The sequence below is a fragment of the Strigops habroptila genome, chromosome 4 (genome assembly GCF_004027225.2).
Source record: "Strigops habroptila isolate Jane chromosome 4, bStrHab1.2.pri, whole genome shotgun sequence".
Taxonomy (NCBI): Eukaryota; Metazoa; Chordata; class Aves; order Psittaciformes; family Psittacidae; genus Strigops; species Strigops habroptila.
Genome location: NC_046358.1, coordinates 22617846 through 22643054, shown reverse-complemented (window position 1 = coordinate 22643054; position 25209 = coordinate 22617846). Strand labels below are relative to the sequence as shown.

The following is a 25209-nucleotide window of genomic DNA, read 5'->3' as shown; positions in this document are numbered from 1 at the left end:
GGAAAAAAACAAATAAAATCTTTCCTCAAAATGAACCCTGCCACTTGATGGAAAAGCTGTAAAACTGGAAGTACTGAAATGCTAAACCTCATAGAAGGCAGCATAAATGCTGCAACAGCCACCTTCTCCCAGCAAGGCTGCGTCTAATCTCTTACATGCAGGTATGGAATGATGTCTGAGAAGCTTGGCAATCAGCCATGGAATAGCTTATTTCTCACGGTAGCTTACTACAATAGGATTTTTCTAGCACACAGCAGCCAGCAATTCTGCCACAAGAAAAATTCTTAAAGTAGTGCTACACAATCTTTTAAAAAGTTGTTTAAAAAAGGTTGGCCTCCGTCATTAAAAGAATCACATCTTCTTAATCACATTGACTTATATTTCACTAAAATCGACGAATAGCATCCATTACAAGCCTTCTATTAATTTCACACTTAAATTAGCAACTACTAATTGCCAGCACAAGGGGGAAGTATGCTACAATTCCAGAGCTAAAGCAGCTGGGTGTGGAAGTAGGACACTGTATTACTGTACTCTAAGGACATTATGGAAATAATGATTAACAAACATCTGATTAGACATCACATCAGTGATGTAATTAGCACTAAAGGCAACAAGTAATGAATCACTCACTTCCCAGCCAGTTTAGACAAGAAGATGGCTCAAGTTCAGTTAGCTCACTAAATATGTTCAGATATTTGTTATTTTTTGGGTTATGAACTGAATGGTAGAGCTGGGCCAATTAAGATCAAATTCTACCACTATGTAATATGAACTATTTACAAAAGCTAAGTGTGATTCAGCTTTAGCCATATAGATAATAAAAATATAAAAAAGTAAGCCTGTAAAGAGGTTTAGTGGATTAACTTACACAGAAGTCAAGGAGGCAAAATAACTAGTTTTAGAAGGCCATTTTTACTACGACAGGTCACAACAAAATAAGGAGACAAAATTACTAGCAAAAACTTACTTCTTCCCAAAAGGCTAGCAGAGAAGATGTAGACGAAGAAGAAACAGAATCCTTTGTTGTAACGGGTGTGAGGGATAAAAATGATCACTTATCACCCACAGTAAAACTTCAGACAGGATATTAGTAGGCTAGCTAAATAAAATGTTTTGTATGGCCAAATGATATTTATCCAAACTAAATTAACCCAGAGGAGATGACACTGACTACAAGAACACGTGAAAAACTATTGTTAACAGAAGTCATCAAGTATAGTATTGGCAATTTTAACGTAATTTGTCAGAAAAGGCCACCTACATTTCCACAGCAACTATAATTTATTTCAGGATCTGTAGAATGGACTGTTGATTAGTTATGGGCTTGATACCCAACATGTTACAGTTTTAAGTATATCTGGTACTTTTTAAAGCAAAGTTTTAAAGTAGCAAGGGCAGTAGATAAAAATTATTATTTGGATAGTAGCATATCCCATGTTTTTCTCTCTTCCCTCCATCTCATCCATATAGTATACCTTGCTGCTTCAGCAAGAAAGCCAGCGTGGACATTTTGTGACTGGGAACAGCACATACACAAAGCGTATGCAAATACCACAACATGGACATAGTCTTCTTTTCAGCAACAGTGACAATATGAAAGAAGTACACATTTCAGATATAAAATCTAACCAGACCGATGAGGTTTTAACCTGAGTCCCTTTAACTCAGATCCATAAACATAACAGCTCTTGGTTTTATGCTAAACTGTCTATACATTTTGGGAAGGGGAAGGAAAAAAAAAAAAAAAAAAAAAAACACAAACAATGAAAACCCCAAACAAAACAAAACAAAAAAACCAACAAAAAAAAAAACCCTCAAACAAAAAACCTCCTGGAAAATCTTCAAGGATCAAGAGTTCATGAAGTAAGGAAATATGATTCAATGTTGCATTTAACAGCTGCTTCCTCAGGCAATGCACAAACCCTTTAAAGTGAAACGCCCATTTGAAGCTGTGATTTGTATGATTAGTTTCCTTAGGATCAGAGGGTGTGTCACGATAAACTTCTTATACCAACATCTGTGGGTGCTCTGATTCTCTTCCCTGTTCCTTCTACTCTAACCACTGCATTAAGATCTGGAGCCAACAATTTTACATATCTGTTTAAACACTCCTTGAACTGTGTGAATACTTTTCTTTGTATTAACCAGCATCTTCCAACTGCAAAGCGTTTAATCCCTTATTTTTAACAGGGTGTGCCAGCCTTTCCAAAAAACCCTGAATATAAATTATTTAGCAAAACATTTGAGATTAACCTAAACAAAGAAGATAGAATGGAAAATAATGAATGTGAACTTCTGGGAATATTTGCCAAAGAAACCAGCTTCTCTACAAAATGCCAAGCTATCTGACAGCTGTTGGGCATCCAATTCTGCGTCACGCTAATTTGGCTGATATGCCAGATCCAAATGTGCCATATAGTGCCCAAGTGTTACTTTTACATAATAAAAATATAATTCAGTTATCACATTTTTATAGATATTTTATGTAATAACTCACTCTGAAAGTCAGATCACGTGCAAGAGGAGAAGTGTTGAAATATTCAAAAATGGAATCTTGAAAGTCTGGAAGTTTGAGACCTGAAACCCAAAGCAGAACAGGGTTAGCTAAAAGGCAAAACCACAGGCGGTCTAAGAACTCTGTTAAAACACAGTAGCTTTAATTACCTGAATCTGTTCTGTATTTTTCTTCCAGTTTTTTCTTCAAACCTTCCATCTCTTCCAACAGTTCCCTATTTTTTGCTTCTGATTCCTTTAATTTACTAAAGCAACACAATTTGATCAAAACTCAATGTGAAATATCTCAAAGGCAGAAACAGCAGTGCACAAGGTTGTTAATTTCTGGTCCCACATCTCAGAGGTTTCATTTAATTTCTGGTCCTACATCCCATTTTGGAAAACTAGGAGTGGGGATTTTTTTTTTTTTTTTAATATTTCCATTTTTAAGGCTGATAAATTTTATTTTCCTCCTGAACAGGCACCTCATTACTCTACTAGAGAGTGAAAACTGTACTTTAGACTCCTGCTATCATTGCAGATATCTGCCAAGCAAAATTATTCTAATAGTAGTTTGGCTTTTAATTCCCAAGAATATGTCTATTCTCAGGTTAGTCTAAGAAAAGGTATTGAATTTGCTTTTACGCTTTTTCCCCTCAGGTGCCCGAGGGAGAATGAGATCTGTATCTCATTACCAAGCTATTCACTGCAGTGAAACGTTCACTTGAACAAATCCTGAGAGTTCTTATTTGACTATGTAAGAAACATGTCTGTAGGATTGGATCTTTCTGGCAAAGTCCAATATCACAAGCCCAATGGGCCATTCTAAGTTGTTACTGTTCTAATCAGCAGTTTAGAGTAGTACATTAAAAGCCAAACAGAATCAAAGACCTTATTACCTTTCAAAAGACATATTTGCATCTTTAACTTTTCGTAGCTCTTCTTGAACTAGTTGTTTGGCACGAATTTCTGCATCAAGGGCTGATTGTAATTCCAGCCTGGCTGACATATCCAACTTCTGACTGCGTCGTACTTTCCAAAGTGGATCCTGTTGCAGTAAGTTACTGAACATTAATGTCAACTGCCTAAAGACCTTTCTGTTCTTATTCAAAGACATAAATTAGTTTTTACACTGCTTCAAAGAATGCCCTTTTAGTTAGTTATGGACAGCATACCTGCTGCAAGGAAATTGGTCAACAGACAGAAGATGTTACACAAAAATGAAGTAATGAGCAATTTTTGTATTGGTTAAACCACTAACACGATATGCTTGAAACCAGAATGCTGTATCGCCAAGCATGGAAGTCAAACTGAGAGAACCCACCGAACAATGAAAACTAAGTATTTTCAATCTTGAAAAAGACTATAAAACTAGCACAGTGACATACCAGGCTTTCAAACAGGAGATAAATGTCAATATTTAATGTAAAACACACTAATCTAAAACACATCAGAAGTGGCAAAACCATGAAAAATATGAAGCAATCCAGGTCTTGAGATACCCAAGATACATAGAACGTTTACCTAAACAATTCTTAGGCTTGCTAAGTAGCATATACTATACTTCTGCATACAAAATGCAATTCTGCCCTACTACCCCAAAAACTAGTATTCTGAGCTTTACCAGGCATTTTTTCAGTGTGGACTACGTTTTTGATATTGCCTCTCTAGTCACACATGAACTTGCAAATAACAGTCATGAAAATTAGAGGCATTTTTTATGTTGAGAAATAATTGTCTTAGATCAGGTTCTGCTGAAGTTACAAAACCAGTTGTAATATAAAGAACATACAGCGTTCTTTATTCTGGCTGTAGCTAAGACGAAAATGCCAACTGCATTTGATCCAATCTTTTTCCTATTAAACTTTTCAATATTATAATAGTCTCCCGATGATGCAGGCAAATGTTAGCTCATATTCTCTCCTATTCCTAGGTTTGGAAGGGGTAAGAAACTCTTTATCTGTATAAAAGAGCAGCAGATGGACTCTTTGCATGGCAGACTGTGCTGACTGGCATTGATAGGGACATGAACTTTCATGCCTAGCTGCAAACGACTCTCCTTTCCTTATGCAGACATTTTGTACCTACCAAGGCAAAAGAGTGGTTTTATCTTTGAAACCATACTCTTCTGTGAGAGCTCTTCTATTTTGCAGATTTTGTTGGGAATTCATGTTACTACTGTGTGGGAAAGTTATGGCGTAAGGTCTCATTGTTCTGCATGTAAATGAAGCTACATGCTCCCAGTGTGTCACAAATTTGCAACAATATCAGCTAGCTAATACATGTTCACAAAAGAAAAACTTACTCTGTTATCTCACACTGCAATTAACATTATTCACTTGCATTTACCATACGTGTCTTTATTCCTCTTTAATGGTTTAAGTCATTGTTTCTTCTCCCCTAATCATTGTTTCTTCTCCCATCTGTACTGTTTAAAGCAGCTTGTGATGGCAGATATTGGTATGAAACACCCCACCCTGTGATTCACAGAACGGTTAGGGTTGGAATAGACCTTAAAGATAATCTAGGTCCAACACCACTGCCACAGGCAGGGTCACCTTCCAACTAGACCAAGTTGCTCAAAGCCCCATCCAACCTGGCCTTGAACACTTCCAGGGATGGGACACTTGCAACTTCTAATTATCAAATTCTGATCAGATTACCTAGTTGGATTTCACAAGCAATAGGCAAAAACTAGAAAGCAGAGGATTTATTATAAAATAATTCTGATTACTGAATAATAGTAATTTTACTTTCAGATAGCTGAAAGTAAAAACATAGCTTTTTAGATGTCCCCAGAACAGCCTGAATGCTTGCTATTTTCTTACCAGTGTTCGTGACCCCAGACTGGAACTTCTCAATGATTCTAGTTCTTCTGTCATCTTGGAAGCCAATGCTTGGAGATAGCCACGAGCATCCTTCTCATCACTTACCCTGTTGTGCAATTGCAAAAAACTGTTACTTAAAAGTTTCATGGCTCATAGCACCAAATACTGCAGCACGAAATAATCAGTGTCTGCACTGCATTTAGGGATATAACATAAATGGACTGAGCAGACAAAACTCTCCCAGCAACCAGAAACTGAATATATCTTAGATTGCCTGCTTCGGATTTTTCTTTTATCTGATTCTCTTGATTGTGGCAGTTGCTAAGGAAACTGAAGTTTGCCTTCCACCATCAGCAGGAGTTCTGCAAAGATTCACTGTTATTGTTTAGAACACGATCTGCATATTGCTTGTTCAATTTTTAAAAGGGCTACTTCCAAGTCCTTCTTGTTCTGCATGCTGAAAATACTTGTACACAGCTCACTAAACCAGCAAATAACAGAGGGAAGAACTGACCTGTAAATAAAGTGCAAGTGCTTGCTTAGTACAGCTAGTGAGGTTCTGTATGTTAATGTGGACCTTTTAACTCATGACCATCTTCCTGAGTTTGTCAAAATATTCCAATTTGGGCGATTTAATGATCACATTAGAGACAAAGCAAGTTTATACCGAAACCCTCTCCTGTGTACTTAGTAGCATCTGACAATTTCACATGCATTACTACTCAGCAATACTAGAAAGCACAGGAGAAACAGTTAATCAGCACACAGAAGTTCCATGCTTTTGCTGGTCCCAGACAGAGAGAAAGGGCCTAGCTATACATTTAAAAAAATAAAATAATAAAATAAAATAAAATAAAACCCAATCGATATTTCAGAAGTTGAAAAAGGCCATCTGGATCTCTAAACAGCACATACCACTGAATAATCTCTGCAATCTGAGCTTCCCAGTGTGCAACAGACTCCTTCTTTGCTGCTAGGTCTTGGAGCTCGTCTTCTAACTGTCTGTTCTGTGCTGTTAATTTGTCCACAAACGAACAGAGCTGAAATAAAAGATTAATTTCACTTTGTGACTTATGTCAGTTTCAGACTTTTTACATAAGCATATGTCTACACACCTACAGAATTGAACGAACAAGACCACCCTGGGATATCTGGAAGTTCTAACACAGACCACACACACCAAAGAGCTGAAAGGGGTTCTTTTTTTTGTGGAACTTGAGACTGGCTCCTTAGGCCAGAAGAACATTGCCAGTTCACACAAAACAAAGGAAAAGGAAAAGCAAGTGTAGAGGTCACTGAGAGGAATGAGGTTCAACTGTAAGCCATCAGGAAGGCAGGCACTCTTTTGTAAATGCTTTGCTCTCCATGCTGCCTTCATGAAGAAATCACAAGGTGGTGCCCTCTGAGTTGTGGGAATCAACCTCACAAAGAGCAGTACTGAGATGCTAAAGGTACTATTTAGCTAGATATCTGATATTTATATGGCAAAAACAACACTTGTTTTATTCAGATACTGCCTGAACATTCATAGATCCTGTTCTGATCAATGAGTAGATTACTTCAACATCAGAAAGTAAGAAAGAATTATACCTTGCTTAAAAATATTTCTTAAAATAATTACCCTCTCATTTTCTGTTGTTAGCTTTTTGTTGTCTTCCAAGAGCATAGATCTTTCACGCTCATATTTATCTTTCATTGTTCCTACTGCTTCCTCCATTTCACTGTGCCTAAGAACAACAAGAAACAGAAACACTTGCACTGTAAAACTGCTGAACCTGTAGACTGGGATTTTCAAAAAGGAATAAACAGAGTTAAGGTGAAATACCAACCTGCACAGAAACCTATGCAATGCAATACACAAAAAAAGAAATCCATAATGAATGAAACACGCCCAAAAGCTTACCTCTCTCGCTTTGTTTTCTCTAATTTATCCTTTAATATCATGATCTCTTTCTGCAGTGCAAGCTGATGGCTCTCTGAATCATGTACTTCCTTTTTCACATTTTTGACTTCCAAGACATGTGATGCTTCTCGTCGGACCAACTCCTCTTCATAAAATAGGATTTTCTTTTCTAGCTCAGACTTAATTTTGGAAAGCTCCTGCTGATGTTCTAGTGTGGCACCTGCTGCCCGGCCTCCCTGCTTCAGCTGCAGAAGATGATAAATCATCAGGAAGAGACTATGAGCTCTATATTTTGGGAATATTGTTTAAAATTAGAACTGTCCAATTGGTGGCACTTGGGAAAATTTTTATTTGGGCACCGATTAATTTAAAAAGTGGCTGTATCCAAGCATTAAGCCCCCTAAGTGACTGCTCCTGCTTACATGACCCTAATAAGGGGTTCAAAAGGGTTGCAGAGATAACAGATTTGGACCACATTGGTTTAATATCTGCTTAGAATTTACATAAACTGGACATTTTCAAGACATTAGTGTACAATGAGATATTAGAGTCTTTCAAGCGAGAAAAGAAAATAAATCCTAACAGGATTTATTAGGTCAGATTTCTAGTAATGCTGTAGTTTTTAAGTCTCCCACAGGCATCAACAGTTGAGTAAGCAAAGCTATTGCAGTTTTCATGCCATGAGTAAACATTTGTCAAAAAACATGAACCTTCAGTGCTTCCAGTTCATTTTCCAGTTGTTTGGAGAAGACCTCACTGTGCTCACGAAGCTTGCGTTCTTTTGATGCTTCTGCTACAACTTCTTCAAGTTGGGCTTCCAGCTGTAATGAGTAATTTTAAGTCATTTCAATACAAGATAGTGCTATCTGTGTCATTCATTTCCTTTCCTCCATACGGAAGAGCAGAAAGTTTTCCTTATTTCTATTTTATGTTACACCACTACAAGAATAATCTCAGAATGTCATGATAATTGTTTTCCCTTCAGTGATCCAGGCATCCATCTGTCTCATGCAGTAGAACTATTACTATATGAGTATTTGTACTGATACAAACTACACCAAGTATGTGCAGGGATAACTGCATGGCTTCTATTAATGCTAAAAGAAGGAAATGGCACTAGGAAGTCATTGCAATTGTGAAAGAAGTAAGTCTCCCACATTCATAGGTCAGGTCCATGCCTCGCTATCTACTAAGTCAACTTAAAAATTCCAACCTTTGAGCCAAATTATTGCAAAATACTTCAAATATGAACACTAAACACTTTTACCTTTCAATTCAGGAACAAAATAAGCTTGATCATCCATTTACCAACTTCAGAAAGCTTATCAGAAAGACAATTTAGATTTAGTGGCAACTAAGGCAACTGCTGCAATTCAAGTAATAGTGGCACAGTTTTAAAACCTGACAGGAAGAGTAAGATTTGTTTTTCTGCATTCAAATTCAACTAGCAAAGTTGTTTTCAAAAGGATTGTATTTAGATTTGTGGGCCAAAATAAAGAACTTACAGACTATGTTCTGAATACAAGATTGATACAGTCATTAGGAAAGGAAGAACAGAGGAATTTATAACTATGAAGACAGGAGAATATAAAGCCCTGCATGCAAATATTTAACTGAATAAGTAACAATATTTGAATGCCCCTGCTGCACCCTGCTGTGGAGACAAGGTTCCACAGCCCTACAAATATGGTGCCACAGCCCTTCACCCTTCCCACTTAACTACCACTTCTTGTTCATGGATAAGAGTCTGAGAAACTTCACCTCTTACTACATTTTCATAGACTACCCTTCAATTCACCAGACATTTTCTAGCAATGTTTATAAAGCAGCAAATTTCTCTTCTACGCTTCACTCAGAGAATACATAAAATTTTATGATTTTTCAGGGATTAAAATATTCCGTGTTAACCACAATAGCTGTTTCTTCTGCCCTCTTCTGGTTATCCACTTCATCTTATGTAAAACTACAAACTGCCTATAATACTAATTGGAAATTAACTTGCTTAAAAATATTACAGACTTTCTCTGCAATGACTAACTACTGAGGAAGGAAAACCACATATTTACTCTGTACCACTACTTCTCCCTCCAGCTGAACAGAAAAATTCAGTTAAAAAAAGTTAAAATATTCCAATATTATAGCACATATGAAGACAATTAGGTTTCAAGCTGACTATGAGTCTGCAAGAATCAAACCACAAGGAACTAAGAAGCTGGTCATATAGTAAGAATAGTTTTCTCCAGAATAAAAATCAGCCTTGGTTCATTTCCCAATACATCAGTAAAATATTTAGAAACAAAGTCAAGATCTCCTTTGTGAAATGTAGCAAAGTTAAATGGAAGAGGAATTGGGGCAATTTCTTATAGATGGACAAAGTAAATTGTTGTTAACAGTCCCAATTTTTCAGTACAATCACATGAGATACTGGATAAGCAGCAGCTGAAACATGTTATTGTTAGCTATTTTATCAAGCTACCTCTTTTCTGATCTTCTCCGATTTACGGATGTCCTGTCTCATGGCATCAATTTTCTGCATGCTCATTTCCACCTCTTCTTCTTTGTCGCGAAGTTGCCGGGACAGCTTCTGCTTTTGAGATCGTAAGTCTCCCATCCTCTCACTGAGCTCGGAGAACTCCTGCACAGCTAGCTTTCTTTGCTGGTGGGCATCCCTCAGTTCTTTGGATTGCATCTTTAATCTCTCTGAGGCTTCTACAAGTTGCTGGTTTAAATTAAAAAAAAATATAATACAGGGTCATAAACTAGATCCCCTCACCTCTTCCTAGTACAGACTGGGCCCCATCCCAGTACAAATGGGATCCCTTTGGCCTGTCCCAGTACAAACTGGCAGCTGTAGCCCAAAGCCCCTGAGGATGGCAGGAAGTGTGCTGATGTTTGATTTAGTGTTAGGCAATCCTGTGAGGAGCAGGGAGTTGGACTCGACCCTTATGGGTCCCCACTTGAGATCTTCCGTGATTTGAACCCCATATATTCTTTCCAAGGAGAAAGAAACTGGACATACATATGCATCACTTGAAAGCTCAACCACCTTACATCAATTCTAAATATTACTTCTAATTCTTAGTTTACACTTTTTTTGTTTGTTTGTTTTCTGGCTAAGCAGCTGCAGTGACATACCAAGACAGCAGTTACTCCGCATCTACTGTAACTCACTTCTAAATAATGTACCTGCACAACAGTAACCATTTTTAAAGGAATGTTTTAGCAGACAGCACATCAAATACACTGTACCAGCTCCGAGATGCTGCCGCAAATCTTGTGAAATTCTTCAGAAAACTGAGGAAGATTCCTTAGTACAAACTGTGAAGTTCCAATACTTGAAAGTTTAAAAGCTGTTTCCCCTTTCCTGCTTCAAATCTAGTTTAAAGCTCTTTCAGTGAACCCTGCTAACTCCTGTGTAAAGATAGTTTTCCCACTTTGAGACAAGTGTACCCCATCTGTCACCAGCAGGCCTGGTGTTGTGTAAACTGACCCAAAACAAAACAATTCTGCCAGTGACACCAGGCTAGAACCAGCTATTGGTCTCCTGGCTCTTCCTGTTTCTTCCCACATCATTCCATGCAACTGGAAGGATAGAGGAGAACACTAGTTGTGCTCCTGACTCCTTAACCATTTGTCCTAAAGTCCTGAAGTCTCTCTTGATTGCCCTCAGACTTCTACTGAAACAGTTAAGAATAATTAACATTTAAACTAAACCCACTCTTTAGGTGTTTGTTCCATCTAGCAGAACATTTCTGAAATAAGCAAGATGCCTATCAACTTCCAAAAATGAAAGTGTGCTACTTGGGAAAACTATTGTACTGCTAATGAAATTAACAGGTTCACCCAATTCTCTGTATAGTTTTAAAAAGCAGTATTTGAAACACTAAAATTGCAATCACAACAGAACTATACCTACTTTACAAGACTATTTTTAAACGTATCTCTCTTTGGAGCAATACCTTATGAAGCTCCTCCTTTTCTTGCCGCAGTACTCTGCATTGTTTTTCTAGTCCTTTCAACTTGTGCATTGAGTCTTCATGTTCTTGTCGAAAAGCCATTGCATCTGCAAGCTGTCCTTCCAGTTTACTTATATCTGTAGATTAGTGCATATTAAAGATAACTGGTCCCAGATTTACACCAATAAAGTAAGCAACATTACTCAAGCAAACTGACATCACTTTGCTCAGAAAATCAACTTCTTTCCTGTTCCCACCATTCTAGACTGTTTAAGGTAATCTTGGGGCACTGACACCTCCAAATAATTTTAATTTTCTCAGCCTATTAAAGAAATCCTCCTAAAAACTGTAATCTCTAAGTGAAAAAGCCTTAGCGCAGGGCTTTGTTTTGGTTTTGAGGAATGCAACTTCTAGCCCTTGAAAACACTGAAATAAACCTGAGTTGCTCTAATTCCAGTTCTAGTAATTTGTCTCGTAAATAGTTTTCATTATATAGCAAGCAAGGCTGCAGTCAGTCGTTAGTGCATCCAGCAAGACAGGAAACGACTATTTCCTAGAGTAAATAAGAACTAACAATCTGGGAAGGAAATACCATCCTGCACGAGCAAGGCTGGAGACCCAACTGACCATATCCCTGGCAGTTCACGCTGAAAGAAAATCTAACAAATTTGATTTGAAATTATCACCATTCAGTGCAACAAATGAACCACCTTTATTATTTCTGCTCAGTCTTAAAGTTGGTAAGAAAATGAACTGACAATCTCCATCTGGTTTTAATTTCTCCTTTTTTAAACAAATAAATAAGAAACTGCACAGGGAATAACTGTCTCTCTGAAGTTCCACTGATGTCTGTGGCAGAACAGGAAATTGCACCTGGATCCCAATGCAGGGATCCCAAGCACTGCTGTAACGATTAAAGTATAATTCCCTTTTCTCACTTCAGCACAAACCTCCTCCCACCCTACATGAACCAATACTACTTTTTAAACCAGACCTTACTGCTACTTTCTATATTTAACAGGACACCATTGGATGAAGAGCTAGATAAACCTGAATCATTTGCAGAAGTAGCCCCTTAACCTATTTGGACTCAAACCTAATTCCAAAATACATTAGAATAGCTCTTTTTGGAAGGATAATCTATGTAGGAGAGCTGATGTTTACAATGCATGTACCTACAAAGTGGGTATATTGCCAAAATGCAGGGAGAAAAAAAAAAAACCAACCCAGCATCACAAACTCAGCACCTGAACTGACTTATGCTACCCTACAGGCCCCTATAAACCTCTCAGCCAAGTCATTAGGATTCAAAACTACTGTTTTGTTTATCACCAATTTCCACTTAAAAATTAGATGCTAATAGGAGGTTTGTATGGATAAACTAATAGCATTGTCAGACAACAGATTTTCAGTGATATGGATGAGTCAGTCTTCTCACAGGACAGATGCCAGTATTTGTTTTTCTGCAATGCTCAATGCTTCCTAGCTAATGCATCACCAGACAAATACAAAGGGAACAAGAGCTCAGAAATATTTAAATGTGAACTATTATTATATATCCCCACACCTACCCCCTTATGTTATGAAAGAGTGACTAGTCTTCTCTCCCCACTGTCTCTTACACCTGCCTCCAGGTAAAACCCCTCCAAAACAATACTTCCCCCAAAAAAGGAGAAGTAAGGAGAACAGGATCTCTTGAGATTTTTAGGGAAACAAGCATCACACAAAATATTCAACTGAACCCATCCACACAATTCATCATACTCTAGACTCCCCACGCTAGTATATGCTATCAGGCCAAGCAAGTGGAAAAAAAAGTTAAATGCTCATCTGGAAAAACTGAAATGCCTCTTAGTATTGAATGAGACTCTGAAAAACCCTGTTTTTTAGCACCTCAAGAACATTAAATCTACTTATTGCAAAAACACAGTACAAAATGTTACTAGGGATAGCAAAATAAATTGCATTACTATAACTACCATGCCAGAGGCTTACCTGTTAATTTGTTCTTCAACCGTTCAATTTCTTCATTTAATTTTTTAATCTCCTTATCACGGCTTGTATTTACTGTAACACACACTGGACCTTGGAGGTTCTGCATTGTCTGTGTAGATTCTTAAAGCAGAAAAGGAAGGAAAAGGCTTTCAATAAAATACATTCCCATTCCTCCTAACAAGCAGAATTAAGAATCCTAACAAATCTAAACCACCAACCTTGCAGTTTTCTGTTCAAATCCTGCTTTTCTTGTTCTAATTTCCGTATTTTCTTTTCATAGCCTTCTATTTGTGAACTGTTCTTTAAGTCACGCTGTACATCCATATCTTTGGTTACAGTGTCAGACTGCATCGCACTCTTTAAAGTGCCTCTATCAGATAAAGAGCTGAAAACAATACATAAATTAGAACATTTTAATAAATACAGCAGACTATAGCAGTGACATGATGGGATTCCACCAAATATCCACCTTAAATTTACAAGAACAATTAGTGCAGTAATTATTACTGTTGAGACAACTGTCAGGGTAGATAAAGTTATTATTTCCTAGCTACTGTGCATGCTGCTGTAGAATTAAGGTACCTGCATCCAGGACTTTAATGATGCAGATGTATATTCACTTTACAAGGCATAAATTTTGCCTAAATTATTGAAAATGTTAACTCTCCTAGGCCAAAGGTTACTACTACGTGACAGCGAAGTAAACAGGTAAGTGTACATGCACTGAGAGAGCTGAGAAACAAACACAAAAGTTTAAAGAGTGACAAAGATGGACTTAAGCCACTCTAAAAAGGATGAGATATGTGTACTGGGTTCTTTCTGAACTAGTTTTGCATGGGGTAACAAACCCTAGGAAGGGAAATAATGAAATAACAAACAGGGCAGAACAACCTGAAGATCAGAGACAAGTATCTGTTTGAGGGATCTCTGAAGTCAGATGAAGGCCATTTCAAAGATGTGCAAAGTGAGCAACTTTCTCCATGCTCAGAACCATCTACATTATCTTAGCCTACCAGCAGGACTTCGGAGCTAATGAGCTAATCATGAACTGTTCCTGGCAGACATGCAACATGGACAAGACTTACCCTCAGCTTCTCAGTGAAGAAAGAGCAAGTTTATATCCAACTGAAGTGACACATCTAGTTCCTTAACTTTCATTCATTTCAAATAGACAAAATATTAAACACAAAAGCAACTATTCTTGGCAAGCATGACCAAAATACGTTCAGACACTTGGGGGGAAGGAAAAAAAAAAAAAAGGATAAAAGTTTATCCACAGGCATACCTATGGACATCAACCTTTCTGTATGTTTAGAAAAATGAGAATTTCCTAGCACTAGCTGCATTCAGGAAACAAGTTTAATGAACAACATCTCCTTTGCTTACCTATCAGTTGTGTATGTAAACCCAACAAATGGTAAATGCAATCCAGAAAAGCCTGTATGAGAACTTGGTGGCACCACTTCCTGCACGAAAATAACATATATGAAAACTCAAAAGAGAACCAATATGAGCTAAAGCCATTTGATCTAGATTCAACAGTTAAAGAGAGACAGCTAACAGAAAGACTTTTTCTAGAGTATACGAAATAAAAATTGGCATCTACTCTTCATTGTAGAGACTACCACTGTCTCTGGACAAACTTTATTTCAGATTAGGTCACTTAATACAAGACCTGAATTTAGGAGCCTCTTGAACTGGCACTTGAAAGGGTAGCAGTTCAAAGTACAATGAACCAGTAAAAGAAAAGCCAAAATTTCAAGTTCCTAATTAACCCTGGCACCAAAATGCATGCTGTTAGTTTTAGTATGCTAGCTCCTGTTAGATACGTAATCAAAGGACATGCCAAAAGCTCTTCATTTCTTGGAATACAAATTGAGGAACAAATTACCACAAAGCCCTCTGCTCCTGTTGACTTGAATTTGTAAACTACTTCTCAACAGAAATGGAGGAGGGGAACACCTATGTCCCCAGTCTGAAAACCAGCCTGCTGGTTCTTAAATGAGTGGAGAAATAGCCGTGTGAGCTCTCTCTCACCTGGAGAGCTGTAATTGCAAGCTGCATGGAGAATATGTATATTTCTGAAGACACTTTTTTTTTTTTTTTTTTTAATAAATCCAAATACTAGCTCCTTGGAAAGTTTTAAACTAAAAGTACAACTAACGTTTTTTTTTTCTCCCCACCTAAATATGTTTTAACTTTGACCATGTAACAGCAGTCAATTTTGGCAAGTGCTACCATTTAGAATCCTAGAATGGTTTGGGTTGGAAAGGACCTTAGTTTGCAAATTCTCATTAGTAATATTTAAAAGCAAAGACTCACTGGATTTCTTAATACATCATCATCTACATCAAAGTTTGAGGTGTCAGAAGGACTGCTAACATCTGGAATGTAAGGTGCTTCTAGGTTTCGGATGTTATCCCAATTAAGTCCTTCAAAAAATGCATGAGACTTAAAATCCTCTATTCCATTTTGTCCCAGTCTACGTTCCCTACTGCAGATAAGTCGCTGAATAAGATCTTTTGCTTCTTCAGATACATCTGTAACATGGGATGGAAACTGAAATCGTTCCTAGAAAACAAAACAAATAGAGACATTTTTAAAGAAGGAATCCATTCCATAACTTTCAATGGTAGTTTCAAAAAGAATGTGCTAAATTACACCAATAGCATTGGAAACAAATAGTCAAACACTGTTCTAGTTTCAGTGAGCAGTGGCAGAGCACAATGCAATACATTCAGTGATAGGATTTTGTCTTAAAATGGATTTTGAGGACAAGTAATCATTTCTCAATTTCCTTAATACAGATCTATTTGAAACCAACTGCAATTACAGTAACTCTATTGGGAAAAGCAAACTCTTTTTTTTTTTTTTTAGAGACATACAGGAATTTTGACACACTACAATATATTAAAGATCATACAGTAAAGGCAGACCCTCACCTGCATTCTTAAACACAGATCCAGTGATCCCCTGAAGATATACTCCTTGAGATTTTATTGATTTAAACTCTTACAAATCCATGACGGTAGCAAATTCTTTACAAAACACTTGCTATACTTAAGGATGTATTATAGGTTAAATACTTGTTTTTTTACCAAAATATCATCTATTATTATCAGAAACAAACAGAAGGTCTAAAAACTGTACTTACCACTAACATCTGAAATTATTCTGCATAAAAATCGGGAAACCTTTTTCTGTACTTTAGCTTACCACTGTTACCATTGTATAGTCAAGAAGGGCTTTGTGGTTTGTTTTTGCAATAAAGGACAATAGCGCATATATATACACACATATATATGGTGCGTGTAAATGTATAAATATATATGTACATATATATTTATAATATATATATTGCTACATTCGCAACCAGTTAGTTAATTGAAGAAATTAAAGCAAGAGAGAGATTAATATTCATCACAGCAAGGGTTTCAACTCTGGCAAAGATTTAGTCTCTTATCCATCACTGCTTCACTGTCAGAGCACAGCATTGTAAACATCAGCAAACTGCACTCATCCTGGGGAGAAGAAAATGCAACAACATAGCCTGTGTAACAGCTTCTAGCTACCTAGGATGACTACGCACATAAACACATCCTCCTAATAAAGCTGTTGAAAGTACATCATGCCCTGGTTTACACTTACTCTTTAAAAGTCAAAATGCACCCAGAAATTCCAGCACTTCTCTACCACTTCGACCCTGGACAAACCCCCTGACCTCACATTCTTCATGCAGTTCAAGTTCATGTTCTTCTACCACTTCTACTCTGGGCAACTCCCCTCGACCTCATGCTCTTCACGCAGCTCATGTCTACACTGGTTGACTTGCCTGTTCTCTTTTTTGTACTATTACCAGTGCTCAGAACATGTGCACAGCTGTGTAAATAATGCATTACTTCATTTCTCCTGCAGTCCAGAGGAAACTTTCAATGGGCCTAACACAAGAGTTGGTTTTAATTTTGATTTTGTGATGATTGCTTAGATTTTCTGACAAGAGCATCAGCATTTACAGAAAAAAAATCAGTTTGCGAAAGAATTCAGTTTCCGCAGTTCGGAGAAGCAAATGTTCCTAAAACCTGAACCAACAAACCTGCAAAAGATGGTTCTAAAACATGTAAAAGCAAAGAACTGCCACTTCAATATCTTTAAGTGATAAGTTTCTCTGTGAACACTTAATATAGCTCTTACTTCATGATTCATAATCTTCCCATAGGTTTCCACTAATGACTCTGCATAAAAGGGTGTTTCACCATACAGCATTTCATACATGCAGACTCCCAGTGACCACCAGTCACATTCAGGCCCATATTTTCCCATTCCATCTTCCATTGCTTGCAGTATCTCAGGGGAGATGTAGTCAGGCGTACCCACTGCTACTGATGACTGTACCTTAAAAATAAGGCAAACACAATTCTCATAAGTTTTAAGGTTCTCTCAGCAACTTTCTTACACATTAGTATTTTTGATAAATGGAGACACCAGGACATGAGTCTGGAAAAGGAGGAGATTTATAAATTCACAGCGACAAAATAAATAAACAATAAAATAAAGAAAATATTAAGAAAGTAACAAAGACTACAAATGTTAAGTTCCAGTCTAATTCTACAAAAAAATCTACTGATGTTTTATTCTGAACAGAGTAGAAACTCAAAATAATCACAGCCATTGTGAAAGGAGACAGACAAAAGGAGAACATATTTTGCCTTTGTGTCTGTTTAATACTTTAAAACTGCAACTGGCTGCCTGAAGTTGAAATTAAAAATGAGTAAGTAGGGAGTTCAAGCCTATGCCTGAATTTTACAGTTTCATTTGAAGATCACTAAACAACGTCCTCCCACAAGTAGTCCTCTATTTTTATTATGTCAGAAATTGTTTAAACACTTACTGCATAATGTGCAACTGGATGCAACACAAGGGTAAGGTGGGGAATTGCCCTGCGACCAAGTAGTAGGGAAGCCCTGACCATTGTGGCAGTAGCAGACCACCTCTGATTTTTAAGAATATGCTCTCAGGTTTCACACAGAGTTCTAATGGCTCCTTCCAATTTATTTTGCATTTTAATATGGTAAATCCTTGGCAGGCATTTTTTGACTACATAATGTCACCAAGAGCCGAGTTCGTGCCAAAATGGGTGAATGATGCTACATGCCATACTTTGGCAGGACTGGCACCCCTGGAAGCACCTTAAATTACACAAAACAAGCAAAAAACCATCACAAGTGATTTAGCTTATAGGAGTGTATCCAATATAGTGCACAAGATGGCAAATTACCATAATGGTGGTGTTCCATTTGTAAAAGGCATATAAAACTGCTCATTAATTGATAGAATCATTTTAGGCTGTAAAGGACCCTTAGGATCATTGAGTCCAACCATTAACCCAGCACTGCCAAGTCCACCACTAAACCATGTCACTAATCACCACATCTACATGTCTTTTAGATATCTCCAGGGATGCTTCCTCCACCACTTCCTGGGCAGCCTGTTCCAATGCTTCTGGTGAACCCTTTTGGTGAAAAAGTTTTTCCTCATATCCAATCTCCCCTGGTGCAACTTGAGGCCATTTCTTCCTGTCCTATCATTTCTTAGGGAGAAGAGACCACATGGGGGCTTCACGCTGCACTCTATCCCTGTCATCCTCAGGATGCACATCCATCCTCATCATGCTCAGAAGGCTGGGCATATGGAGAGCAACTGGTCTTACTACTGAAGAGTGGGGCAAAGAAGGCAGTAAGTACCTCAGCCTTGTCCTCATCCTTTTTCAGTATGTTCCCCAACATCCAATATAGAATGGACATTCTCCTTAGCCCTCCTTTTGTTGCTAATATATTTATAGAATACTTTGTTGTTTTTTATGGCTGTAGCCAGATTAAGTTCTAGTTGTGCTTAGCTGTGTCCTCATTTGAATGACTTGCACTTCAAGTCTAGCATGGCTTCTAGGTTCCTGAACACCCGTGACTTCAACACAAATAGTATCAAATGTCTATCCTTTTTTAACAAAGGGTCTTTGGACAGTTCATAAAAATCTCATGAGAACTCAAATGGACAGTAGGAAAAAAGGTTGAAGAGAGCAAAACATTAACAAGGGGTAAGGTTAAAAAGTAGCAAGGAGATGAAGCTGTCAAAAATTATTTATGAGTATGCTGAGTTATACTCTTCCTTCAATTTTCAGCATGTTAATAAGCTTACAACCTATCACCTCCCTGATGCACACTGACAACGAATAATAGCTTTAAGTAACTCACTTAAAAATTCCCACTACAATTAAATTTTGCTTCATACATACTGTGCCATCTTCACTCATTTTCAGACAGGACCCAAAGTCTGCCAGTCGTATGTGGCCATTCACATCCAAAAGAACATTATCAGGCTTTATGTCCCTGTTACAACAGCAAGAAGTGAAAAAAGATTTAAATATAAAGTATTAGCTCTGCTTATAAAGATTAATCTTGATTCAGAATAACAAAGAATTTTATGTTGGATGCCCACTGACGCAAACTCTTTTTATTGCACTACTTAAAACCCTCTACTCCTGCCCAACTTAGAACTTTGCCCAAAATATTAAAGCCTTACATTACACCAGATTTTCAAGATCCAAGTTTATCTCCGAATGGTCAAATAACCAAGCAGAACAATTACAGTGAGTCATGTTGACAGAAACGGATATGCACTTTACTTCATCATCATAATTTCATGATTATACTCATAGAATCACAGAATAGTTTGGGTTGGAAGGGACCTTCAAAGGTCACCTAGTCCAACCCCCCTGCAACAAACAGGGACAACTTCAACTAGATCAGGCATCACAATATATTATTTAAAGGCAATAAAGATGAAAGAGAAAGGGCAATCTTTAAATCTTGTCTTTTTTTTGCCAAAGCTTGTAACTAACTTCTGACTTCTTATCTAGGAAGATTTTTTTAACAATTCTCTAGATTTTGTCCAGCATTTCCATTTGGCCAGTATTTTTCATTTGCTATAGCAGACTTTCTATACACTACTGCATAGCACATTTGCTTCTACGGATACCTGAAGACCTTTACATCCTGTGTACCTGCAGCAGCTACTCTACAAGCCACTGAACTCCCTCAGCTCTGGGATCAGGGCAATGCCATTTCAAGAGGACATGCTAACATTAGAAAGCCTCCAATATCAAGCTGTGTCTTTCCTATTTTTACATATATATATATAGCAGGGTATAAAACAATATACAGCATGCTAAGGCTACTAAATGACATGAAACAAAGACTCCCATTTCATTCTAGCTCATTACTTGATATTCTTTTTGATATCAGGAAGGGAGCCAAAAAGGATTTACTGAAGAGCATGTTAATTGAATTTAGTCCACCAATTAATCACATTTTATTTCACCACTTTGTTCTCAAATTCACACAAACTAAAGCATCAGTAAAAGATGAATCGAGACAACTTCATAGGACAGTCCTGATACATACAATTTTTAATTAATAGTCTCAAAATATCCCAATGATTTTATGATATGATTTTAAGAGCACCTACCCAATATGTTGGGAAGGTAGCAAGAAAGGAAGAGATAAGAGCAACCGCAGAAACCAAAGTCAACTCAGTTATGTGCCAATTCTTCAGGCTAAAAATGAGAACATCCATGTCTTCCGAGATAACATATACCAGTCTCCTTCTCTTTCTTTAGCAAACACATCCAGGATCAGCTCCCAACATGCTAGCACATTATCATGCCATTTTCAGTTATTATTATTTATCTGAGCTAGCCAAAGAAGATAACCAAGCCTATAAATATCTTGATTTGTGGTGGGTTTTTTAGATATATTTATTCAAATAATATTATCTATTAATAATAAAACCACGTGCTTTACCTTAAACCCATCTGTCTTGTTGCACCATAAAATCCATTTCCTTTCAAATGGGAAATTCCAAGTGCCACTACATGTGCCCAAAAACTTAAAAAATATGCAATAGCTTCAGCTTAATTTTTGAGGAAGAGACTAGAACTACTAGGAAGTAGGGGAAAAAAAATGCTCTAATCTACCTTGCTACATATATGTGGAAGTTGACAATGTCTGATTTTTAAGGTGCTAAATTTCATAGTTTCACACTTGAGGAGACTCATGAGAAAAAACATGATAGGTTTAACAAAGGGTCCTCATACGTGTAAAAATCCTGCCAATCTGATAATTTTTTTCAATACAAACTTGAATTAACACTGTTTAACCAAGGGCTAATGCTTTGAGATTAATTACTGAAGCTTCTCTAATACTGCCGCTCATTAGCAGTATTAAGACAAAATAGTAAATGCCAATCTATGCCTGTCAAAATAAATTAAATGCACACTTATTTGTGTAATACAGAAAAATATGTACTAACCCAGAAAATTAGACCATCTCACTATACACTCCCAATAAACTCATTGGTAATTTTCTAGTGTTAGACTTACTCCATACATTTCAGTTCCACATATTGTCAACATTCCCTTGCAGTCCCATAAGCACAATTCAAGCTCAGTAAGTGCAGAGGACTATTGGAGCTTATATACAACTATACACAAATTTGTTTATTTGTTTTTTAAAGAACACTGCTCACAGTGCCATTCAAAGCATGAGCCAATCTCGTCCAACACATCTCTGCTTTTCCGCTTTGCATGCAGATCTCGCTTGCCTAAGGGAACACTGATGCTGTTCAGAAAAGCTTAATACCTCATCTCTGAGCTCTGCTGTTTCCTATCTATGGCTGACAGGTCATATAAGCCTTTAAAGGGTACTTGAAATCCTCTCCAGAGCAATCATGCTTCCTCTTAATCCATTCCAGTTGCCAAGCAGTAATTTCTTGGGCATTCGTACATTTCCTATTCAAAGCGTATGTTTTGGCCTCGAAGCCATTCATTCCTATTGCCCCAACAGACATTCATTCAGCCCCATGCAAAGATGTAGGCTGGTCATTTAGTCAGGCCACCTTCCTCGGAAATGGGTGCAATGATGCCTCTGGTAGACTCCTGAGTCCACAACATATAATATTCAGAGCAGTATTACAGAGTTTGTTTCTCTTATCTTTTTAATTTTTGAAACAGTGATCAAAGTCCAAACAGAATAGTTCAAAGCATCATAGTTTGAGAATTCCCTGTCTTTTTATTAATTTAATTGCAAATAAAAATCACCTCACTTACCTGACGGTTTTCACCATAAATTTCATAAGAGAGACAGTAAAACTGTCCTTAGTTCACAGACTAAGATAAAAAACATAAAGAGGAAAAGGGACCTAGCCAAGATTTACCTGCCAAGTCAGATACAATGCTATATATGAAGTCCACTTCTCAGCCAGGACTTTCAGTGACTTATCATGAACTTACTTGTATGGCCATAAGCAGTTTTCAGTTAACTAAAAAACCTCTTAACTTATGAGTTTACTGAAATCAAGCTATAAAGGCAGCATATAACAAGACAACCACAAGGCTTTCCAGAATTAGTATAATTTTGCTTTCTAACTGACATATCATACATAGGTGTTACATCTGAAAAGCAAACAAAAGATAGAAATTCTCACTTCATTAAGACTTTTGCCATGATGAAACAAAATATTTATCAAGTGCCTCCCCATGCAGTATACACAGCCCTTCTAAAACAGTTGCTTTGAGAGGAAGCCAAAGCAGCAGCATAAGAAGTATACTCTACCTTCCTGACCCATTTCCTCTGACAGACAACAAGGAATATTACATATTCTTAAATATTATAAAACACAACCTAAGTTAGCACAATGGTAGGCACTATTCTGGAATTTGGATCCTGTGTTGAAAAACAATTAGACTGGCATATGTCTTCTCCTTACAAAAACTTTTTGAAGATGACCTCAGCTAAACAGATGCACTGATATCATGGGCTTGCTGTGTATAATTTTGCAGAATGTCTAAACATTTGCAGAGAATTCAAGCTGCTTCAAACTTCTAGGCTGGCTTGGACAAAGGCAGATAAATATTCATGAAGAGAATTGAGAATAAGTCAAGAAGCCTGATTAAAAATAGAAGCTTTAGTAAAAGGTTAGTCAGATAAATGTCACTGCTTCTAATATCATTCCATCAAAACTTGGTATTTAAAATGTAATAGCTTATACAGCTATTATATAGCATATAGTAAGCAAGTACCCACAGTAATTTGCCTGTGGCTACTGTGCCCATCTGTATATGAAGCAATATCTTTAGGATTAACTTCATATAAGTATACATGCATTTTTTGGCCAGTGAGATGGTATTTTACCTGTGCACATAATGCAGCTCATGTATGGAATGTATAGCAAGCACCATTTCACCAATGTAGAACCTAGCCATATCCTCAGGAAGCTTGTCTTCAAACTTACTGAGAAGTGTCAGTAAGTCACCACCAACGTAGTAGTCCATCACTAGATACTGAAAAGAAGGAAATAAAGCAGTCAAGTACTGAAAGACAGCTGTTAAGAAAAAAAAAATAAAAGCTCATCAGTTAACGCCTGGAAAAAAACCCAAAAACCCTTTCACTAATTTTTTTTTTTTCTTGTGCCTGAGGAAAGTAGTCAAAAATTGGTGATACTTTGTGTTATTTTTACTTGCTTATTCAGTGTAAAAGTTCCTTTAATCATCACAGTAAGGGCAACACATCAGCATTCAGTTCTTACCGTTACAAAAACCAAAACCAAACCAAACCAAACCCCTAAAACAAAACCAAAAAACCCCAACAACAAAAAACCCAAAACAAATTCCAAGATACAGCAGCAACAAACAAGTTCATCAGGGCGAGTTTATCTCTGTCTTAACTAGTGTCACACACAGAAAATTATTAAATATCACCCAAACTTATGTAGGTTATCAACCCTTAAACTGAGAATTTCCAGAGCATGCAGGAAGAAAAAAACTACAGTTAAAAACTATACTTGATGAAGCTTAGTCTGAAACATACATTTTATTACTAGTTTAGTTTTGGTACCATTTCAATACTACTTGTTTTTCCAAAAGTGGGACTTATCGCATCACCATGTGATAAGTCATCTTAGCACATGCCACATCATGGATGCATAACATTGCTGGCAGGAACTTGGTGACACTATACATTAGGGGTGCCCATGACAAGTCAGAAACACTATCAAGCCAGAGGCACTACAGTGGGAAACTTAAAAATCAAACATCAATGTTCTTCTGAATATATTTCTTTGAAAAAGTAATCAGCCTCCTAGGCCAACCAGCCATTATCCTATCTATGGAAAGATATAGATAGGGTAACTTGAAAGAAAAGGACTTAGACTTACTATTGGTTTTCCACACCACAAAACAAGGATTACGTTTTAATTTTTTCCTAGCAATATCCATCTAAATCACTTCAAGTATAACGATCATCTAGTACTACCAGTCGAGCCACTTTGTTCCATACTTCCCAAGATGATTTGATCTGTGGTTTTAGAAATAACTTTGCTTATTCTGGAATGAAACTTTCCAAAACAGTCACCTTATTCTTCTACTCAAGATAAAGCAACCTACGATCCACTGTCCCTGCCACACATTGATCTTCCATAAGGAAATTTCCATAAGGAAATTAAAGAAGATAGGAACCCAAAGGAACATCAAGTGCAATACTAATAATTTCCTTGCTACCTTTTGGCTTAAATGAGTGACTCCAAAAGGCACAGGTTTTTCTATTTTTCTCCATCTTATTCAAAGTGTAGCATAGCCTGATTTTTCGTCACTTACGTTGAAATTGATCAGTTCGTATTGCACAACCCATCGAGGAATTTTAAACATGCTGGAACACTATACACATGCAATAATTATGTTTGAAAACAAAAGGATACAGACAGGAACTAGCAATCTTTTAAAAGGGATATTGTAGTGAAGTATTTTTCTTCAAATTCAAAGCTAAGGGAGCTTACAGAACCTTCTGTGGGAAGCGAAACATCCTCCTGTCAGAGGCAAGGTAATGCACTTCCCTCAGCTCCCACAGTGTTCGTAACTCAGCAAGAACTCAGCTGATTCATGAAATGAGGCACTTGGATCAGAGGGAGACGGTGAGACCTATTC

At 37.2% G+C, this 25209-nt stretch overlaps 1 protein-coding gene across 11 annotated transcripts in view; it reads right to left on the bottom strand.

The window, feature by feature from the left end:
- CDC42BPB (CDC42 binding protein kinase beta) overlaps nucleotides 1–25209 on the bottom strand; it is a 96295-nt gene that overhangs the window by 22541 nt on the left and 48545 nt on the right. For all 11 annotated transcript variants that reach the window (XR_003991333.1, XM_030485431.1, XM_030485432.1 and 8 more), the window contains 17 exons: nucleotides 23423–23571; nucleotides 19468–19561; nucleotides 17370–17570; nucleotides 15501–15749; nucleotides 14565–14644; nucleotides 13397–13563; nucleotides 13179–13298; nucleotides 11187–11320; nucleotides 9704–9946; nucleotides 7938–8048; nucleotides 7228–7472; nucleotides 6946–7051; nucleotides 6240–6364; nucleotides 5325–5430; nucleotides 3396–3544; nucleotides 2668–2762; nucleotides 2501–2580 (listed from right to left, as the gene is read on the bottom strand). Coding sequence is in view for 10 of the 11 variants with exons in the window: in XM_030485431.1 (XP_030341291.1) it covers nucleotides 2501–2580; nucleotides 2668–2762; nucleotides 3396–3544; nucleotides 5325–5430; nucleotides 6240–6364; nucleotides 6946–7051; nucleotides 7228–7472; nucleotides 7938–8048; nucleotides 9704–9946; nucleotides 11187–11320; nucleotides 13179–13298; nucleotides 13397–13563; nucleotides 14565–14644; nucleotides 15501–15749; nucleotides 17370–17570; nucleotides 19468–19561; nucleotides 23423–23571 (2454 nt within the window). In the remaining variant the exon portion in view is untranslated. The remainder of the gene's footprint in view (nucleotides 1–2500; nucleotides 2581–2667; nucleotides 2763–3395; nucleotides 3545–5324; nucleotides 5431–6239; nucleotides 6365–6945; nucleotides 7052–7227; nucleotides 7473–7937; nucleotides 8049–9703; nucleotides 9947–11186; nucleotides 11321–13178; nucleotides 13299–13396; nucleotides 13564–14564; nucleotides 14645–15500; nucleotides 15750–17369; nucleotides 17571–19467; nucleotides 19562–23422; nucleotides 23572–25209) is intronic.